The following is a 7,543-nucleotide window of genomic DNA, read 5'->3' on the forward strand; positions in this document are numbered from 1 at the left end:
CCTACCCAACTGCACCACCCGATCTCCTCAAGTTGTTGCTGAGCGATCAGTTCGTAGATGCCTTGGACAGTCCACAACTTAAGATACAAGTGAAGCAGGCACACCCCCTACTATGCAGGATGCGATGGCCAGAACTCTCGAATTTGAATCCTACGTTAAGTCCAGCACAGAGGTACCAAGGTTGGTACAGTCATCTGGATTCAAGGCCAGAAAAGGTCAGCTTTCAGAGAAGTTTGAGGGTCTTTGCTGGCACTGTAACAAACCTGGGCACAAGAGAGCTCAATGTTGGAAACTTCAACACAGGGGAGCATTTACTAGATATAGGGTAGTCTGGTATATAAAAGAGGGTGCCAACGTGACAGAAGGTAATGTGTGTGTAGATAGTGAGTATGTATATATGTAGATTAGTATATTAAGTGTGAACCTTATATATATTGTATTTCTGGATCAGAGCATTAAGTGTTAATATTATATTTAAACTTTTGGTGCCTAGATTACGACATTAAGTATTAATATTACATTTATATTTTGTATTTCTGGATTAGAGCATTATGTTCTAATGTTACATTTATATTTTGTATATCTGGACTATTTATATTTATACTTTCTATGTCTAGATTAGGACATTAAGATTCATCGTTATATTTATAGTTTGCCTGTGTGAATTAAGACATTAAATATGAACATTATATTTATACTTTCCATGTCTGGATTAAGACACTAAGCGTCAACATTATATTTATAGTTTGTGGATTTGGAATAGGATCTTAAGTGTTAACGTTACATTTATACTTTGTGGGTTTGGAATAGGACATTATGTGTGAACGTTACATTTATACTTTGCATGTCTGGATTAGGTCATTAATGTAAACGTTGCATTTATACTTTGGGGGTCTGGATCAAGTCATTAAATGTGAACGATATATTTTTACCTTGTACGTCTGGATTAGGGCATTAAGTGTCAACGTTATGTTTATGCTTTGTATGTCTGGATGAAAATATTGTTAACATTATATTTATACTTTGTGTATTTGTTTGATGGATAAACTTATTGTTAACGTTATATATGTATACTTTGTGTATTCGGATAAAAACATTGTTAACGTTATATTTATACTTTATGTATTCGGAAGAAAACATTGTAAATATAATGTTAATAATGTTATAACAGTAACAATGTTTTCATAGAGATACAAAAATTGTAAATATAACGTTAAATCCGAATACACAAAGTATAAATATAACGTTAACAAGTGTTTTCATCCGATTACACAAAGTAGAAAACATTGTTAACGTTATATTTACAATTTTTGTATCTCTATGAAAACATTGTTACTGTTATAACATTATTAACATTATATTTATACTTTGTGTAATCGGATGAAAACACTGTTAACGTTACAACTATACTTTGTGGGTTTGGATTAGGGCATTAAGTGTTAACGTTACATTTATAATTTTTGTGTCTGGATTAAAAAATTAAGTGTAAATGTTACATTTACACTTTGTATGTCTGGTTTCGGACATTAAGTTTCAAAGTTTTATTTATACTTTCTATGTCTGGATTAGGACATTAAGTGTCAACGTTCCATTTATACTTAGTATGTCTAGATTAAGACATTAAGTTTCAACGTTACATTTATACTTAGTATGTCTAGATTAGGACATTAAGTGCCAACGTTACATTTATACTTTGTGTGCCTGGATTATGTCATTAAGTGTTAACGATACATTTATAATTTATGGGTCTTGATTAGGTCATTAATAGTCAACGTTATATTCATACTTTCCATGTCTAGATTAAGACATTAAGGTACAACGTTATATTTATACTTTCCTTGTATGAATTAAGACACTAACTATCAAAATTATATTTTTACTTTGTGATTTTGGATTAGGACATTAAGTTTCAATGTTACATTTATACTTTGTAGGTGGGGATTAGGTCATTCAGTGTTAACGTTACATTTATACGTTGTATATCTAGATTAGTACATTAAGTATAAAAATTACATTTAGATTTTGTATTTTTGGATTAGAGCATTAAGTGTTAATGTTATATTTATACCTTATATGTCTGAATTAGGACATTAAGTGTCAAAGTTATATTTTTACTTTCTATGTCTGGATTTGGACATCAAGGTACAACGTTATATTTATATTTTTCTTGTATAAATTAAGACACTAACTATCAAAATTATATTTTTACTTTGTGATTTTGGATTAGGACATTAAGTTTCAATGTTACATTTATACTTTGTAGGTGAGGATTAGGTCATTTAGTGTTAACGTTACATTTATACTTTGTGGGTTTGGATTAGGACATTATGTGTCAATGTTACATTTATACTTTGTGGGTTTAGATTAATTCATTAAATGTCAGCGTTATTTTTTACCTTGTATGTCTGGATTAGAAAATTAAGTGTTAGCGTTAGATTTTTACATTGTGGATTTAGATGAGGACATTAAGTGTCAACGTTGGATTTATACTTTCTATGTCTGGATTAATTCATTAAATGCCAATGTTAGATTTTTACGTTGTGGTTCAGGATTAAAGCATTAAGTTTCAACGCTATATTTGTAATTTTCGTGTTTGGATGAAAACATTGTTAACGTTATATGTATATTTTTATGTCGGAATTAGGACATTATATATCAACGTTGCCTTTATATTTTATATGTCTTGATTATGACGTTAAATGTTAACATTAAGTGCTTACTCAGGAATGTTTTATACATCATTACTAACAGAAGTCTTATGGACTTGAGTGTTTATAAGTTACTTCATTACCAACAGAAGTGTTATGGACCTGAGTGTTTATTAGTTTCATCGTTACCAACAGAAGTCTAATGTATCTGAGTGTTTATGAGTTTTATTATTACAAAAAGAAGTGTTATGGACCTGAGTGTTTATGAGTTACATCATTACCAATAGAAGTGTTATGGACATAAGTGTTTATGGGTTTCATCATTACCAATAGAAGTGTTATGGATCTGAGTGTTTATTAGTTTCATCGTTACCAACAGAAGTCTAATGGATCTGAGTGTTCATCCTATCTTGTTTATTCTTATTCATGAATATTTATACTTTTACTTGATTTTCTAGATTTATTGTGAACTTTTATTGTTATTCTTCTAATTTTTAGACATTTATAATTTTAACTCTTTTGAGTAGAAAACAATAAAAAATCTGGCATATAGTTCCTATAGATTTCAATTTCGAATGTCTTCATGTGATACTGACATTTCCCACGTGAATATATAGTTTTGGAACAAACGACGGTTTAAAAACATTTGCGGTGAACGATGCTTGGACCAGACTCGTCGTACTCTTGTTTGGAGATCCACATTTGCTGGAAGGTGGACAGAGAAGCCAAGATGGATCCGCCGATCCAGACGGAGTATTTCCTCTCGGGAGGAGCGATGATCTTGATCTTCATGGTGCTAGGAGCCAGCGAGATGATTTCTTTCTGCATCCTGTCGGCGATACCCGGATACATTGTTGATCCTCCGGACAGAACGACATTAGCATAAAGATCCTTACGGATGTCAACGTCACATTTCATGATAGAGTTGTAGGTGGTTTCGTGAATTCCGCAAGACTCCATACCCAAGAAGGAAGGCTGGAAGAGAGCCTCGGGGCAGCGGAACCTCTCGTTGCCAATGGTGATGACCTGACCGTCGGGCAACTCGTAGGACTTCTCGAGAGAAGAGGAGGAAGCAGCGGTGGTCATTTCCTGGTCAAAGTCCAGAGCGACGTAGCAAAGTTTCTCCTTGATATCACGGACGATTTCTCTTTCAGCTGGAAAAAATAATCTACCTGTAAACTGTTAAACGTTAACCTAATGAACTAGTTATGATAATCTACCTGTAAACTGTTAAACGTTAACCTGATGAACTAGTTATGATAATCTACTTGTAAACTGTTAAACGTTAACCTCATGAACTATTCCTGATAATCTACCTGTAAACTGCTAAACGTTAGCCTGATGAACTATTCATGATAATCTACTTGTAAACTGTTAAACGTTAACCTAATGAACTAGTTATGATAATCTACCTGTAAACTGTTAAACGTTAACCTAACGAACTAGTTATGATAATCTACTTGTAAACTGTTAAACGTTAACCTGATGAACTATTCATGATAATCTACCTGTAAACTGTTAAACGTTAACCTGATGAACTAGTTATGATAATCTACCTGTAAACTGTTAAACACTAACCTTATAAACTATTCATGATAATCTACCTGTAAACTGTTAAACGTTAACCTAATGAACTAGTTATGATAATCTACCTGTAAACTGTTAAACGTTAACCTAATGAACTAGTTATGATAATCTACCTGTAAATTGTTAAACGTTAACCTAATAAACTATTCATGATAATCTACCTGTAAACTGTTAAACGTTAACCTAATGAACTACTCTGGAAAGTATAATCATGGATTACAAAAATATACATTTAGGAAAACTTATAAGAAATTCAGACAATTTTCCCGAAATAAATAAAGCAAACACACTTGTTGTTGTGAGAGTGTAATCGAATTTACATAATACCTGTTGTTGTAAAGGTGTAACCACGTTCGGTCAAAATTTTCATAAGGTAGTCGGTGAGATCTCGACCGGCCAAGTCTAACCGGAGTATAGCATGGGGTAGGGCGTAACCTTCGTAGATGGGTACGCAGTGAGTGACTCCATCACCGGAATCCATCACGATACCGGTGGTTCTACCGGAGGCGTAGAGGGCCAGCACGGCTTGAATTGCCACGTACATAGCTGGGGTGTTGAACGTTTCGAACATAATCTGTGGGAGAACATGACTTTAACTCTTATTATTACCTAAAACATTCAAGACAAAGATAGCCTATTTCTAGTTCCTTCAAGATACTTCACATCCCAAAATTTTCATTGATTGTTAGTTCTTATTTTTCTATTTAGTTTAAATTTGTCCGATAAAACCGGTCATGCAACACTGAAGAATTATTGTGGTGGAAACTATCACGATTTAAACCAATCAAGTAGATTTGTAAAATTACTGACATTCCGAATAAAAGCACCATATTTGTTTTAAGACTTCACTTTTTACTAGGATTCTTCAAACCCGAGACTTGGAAAATTCATACGTTGTAGTTTGGAATTTAGCCTGTAATATGATTCGCTTTTTTGTATTTAACGTGGATCTAATAAAGTGATACAATTATGTATTATTGAGCTGATGTAGTGTAGCTCATTAACATTGTAAAATGATGTACTAAAACGTAGTGTACATCATTAACATTGTGAAACGATGTACTAAAAATGATTCATTGTATGCACGATATGAAAGGATTTTTACATGAGGCTTGTACATACACAGCTGGCTCTACAAATATTCTTCAATTGACAAACCCATTGAAGGCCATGGGTAGGGAAACCAAGACTGACTGTTTTTATACCAAGTCCAACACCAGTTCTCTAGAGTAGTTGGTTGTTGATTGGTAAATATGCTGATTGTCTTTAAAATAACTCCAACACCAGTCCTCTAGAGTAGTTGGTTGTTGATTGGTAAATATGCTGATTGTCTTTAAACTAACTCCAACACCAGTCCTCTAGAGTAGTTGGTTGTTGACTGGTAAATATGCTGATTGTCTTTAAACTAACTCCAACACCAGTCCTCTAGAGTAGTTGGTTGTTGATTGGTAAATATGCTGGTTGTCTTTAGTTTTTAAACCAAATCCAACATCAGTCCTCTAGAGTAGTTGGTTGTTGATTGGTAAATATGCTGGTTGTCTTTAAGCCAAATCCAACATCAGTCATCTAGAGTAGTTGGTTGTTGATTGTCTTTAGTTTTCAAAACGAATCCAAAATCAGTCATCTAGAATGGGTATGTGATGCTGGGTCAATATGGTTTTTGCCCAGGTTCCAGCCTACTATGATTGCTGAAACAGAACATCCTAATTGGGCGAAATGTTTTCCATAATCCTGTTCCTTTGGCTGAATATCTCCTTCCTTGCTTCGTTAAGAGATTCCAGGTTGCTGGTCTTATCATATAGGATGATCGTGAACGTTCCAGGAGTTGGAAGTGTTAAGGTTTTACATCTGGTTGGGTATAAGGATTTAATTCAATGTAGGTGAGAGCCCGACTCAACTTTAGAGAAAGTTGACGTAGTATCGCTGACTTTGATATTATGGAAGAGAAGTAGAACCAGGATTTTCTCTATGTTTAAGGCAGATAACATTGACATTAAAATGGGTTGTTTATATCAGTATAACCAGGATTTTTTATATGCCTGAGGCAGATGACATTGACATCAAGATAGGTAAAAGGTTGCTTAAACTAAATATCATTTATATGTCCACAGCTGGGTTCTAAGGCATCCACCAGGTGATTCAGTTGTCTTGTATCTGCCTCTATCCTATTAACTGGTTTCTTATGTCTCAGTCGTTATGGCTAAAAATGTGATAACTTACAGGACTCTGTTGTGTCTGTCTTACCCGGATGGAAAGTAACAGTGGAAGGGTCAATGAAAATTAAAATTATGGAAATGTGGGGAAAAAATGTGTTTTGTCCTTTGTTTTATGTACTTGTGAACGCAAACTTCATCGAAATACATATGTCAATTGAAATATGTAATTTTGGGGAAAACTTTGCCATTATTAAAAGTACTTTCAGAACAGAGATGTAATGCATACTACATCAAAGCAGTTCCCTCAGTACAAATAAAACATGAGAGCATTAGTTTTTTTTTGTCAGTTCTACTGTGTTAATGTTTCAAATTTGAAACAAATTGGTCAACTACACTGAAACGACTTATAACTAAAATATTTAAAGACGGGATTACGTAATTGTTTGTTGGTTTGTTTAATGATACACAATAGGCTATCAGTACTCTGCCCACCGCAAGTATTGAAACCCTATTTTTAGCGTTATAGGCCCATCGGAAAATGTGGACTTACGTCAATAATTTATCGTTTTACAATAAAAGTACGTTTTTTGTCTCTTGTAAATTTTAATATTTAAGAAATATTAATTTTGTACTTGTTTTTCTGAAAACTAAATAATTGACTAATTAATTATTGATTTCCTTTAGAAAATAATTATTTCCAGAAATACTCCGTTCGTCCTATAGGTCTGATAAAATGTGCCACTATGTTGAAAATTAGTTCTAGAAATATAATGTAAACTTGACACTAGAAATGTTTCGAGTTAGATAGTATTTTGAACCAGGACATAATTATTCAACCAGAATAAATACCTGGGTCATCTTCTCCCTATTAAGCTTAGGGTTAAGGGGAGCTTCTGTGAGGAGAACGGGGTGTTCCTCGGGGGCAACACGGAGTTCATTGTAGAATGTGTGGTGCCAGATCTTCTCCATATCGTCCCAGTTGGTGACGATACCGTGTTCAATGGGGTACTTCAGGGTCAAGATACCACGTTTACTTTGGGCCTCATCACCGACGTAGCTGTCTTTCTGACCCATACCCACCATCACACCCTGAAAAAAAAAAAGAATTAGCTTTGTAATTGAACGAGAGTGAAATCTATTTGCCAGTAGTGT

General features: G+C 33.9%; 1 protein-coding gene across 1 annotated transcript; it reads right to left on the reverse strand.

The window, feature by feature from the left end:
• Nucleotides 1–2,992: 2,992 nt before the first annotated feature.
• On the reverse strand, nucleotides 2,993–7,509 carry LOC106476490 (actin, cytoplasmic 1-like). Its single transcript, XM_013937147.2, has 3 exons — nucleotides 7,241–7,509; nucleotides 4,563–4,809; nucleotides 2,993–3,802 (listed from the first exon to the last, which is right to left on the reverse strand). Exons 1-3 carry the CDS (start codon nucleotides 7,472–7,474, stop codon nucleotides 3,285–3,287), a joined length of 999 nt encoding a protein of 332 aa, XP_013792601.1. The 5' UTR covers nucleotides 7,475–7,509; the 3' UTR covers nucleotides 2,993–3,284.
• Nucleotides 7,510–7,543: the final 34 nt, after the last annotated feature.

This window comes from Limulus polyphemus, unplaced genomic scaffold (assembly GCF_000517525.1).
Source record: "Limulus polyphemus unplaced genomic scaffold, Limulus_polyphemus-2.1.2 Scaffold10720, whole genome shotgun sequence".
NCBI classification, from domain to species: Eukaryota; Metazoa; Arthropoda; class Merostomata; order Xiphosura; family Limulidae; genus Limulus; species Limulus polyphemus.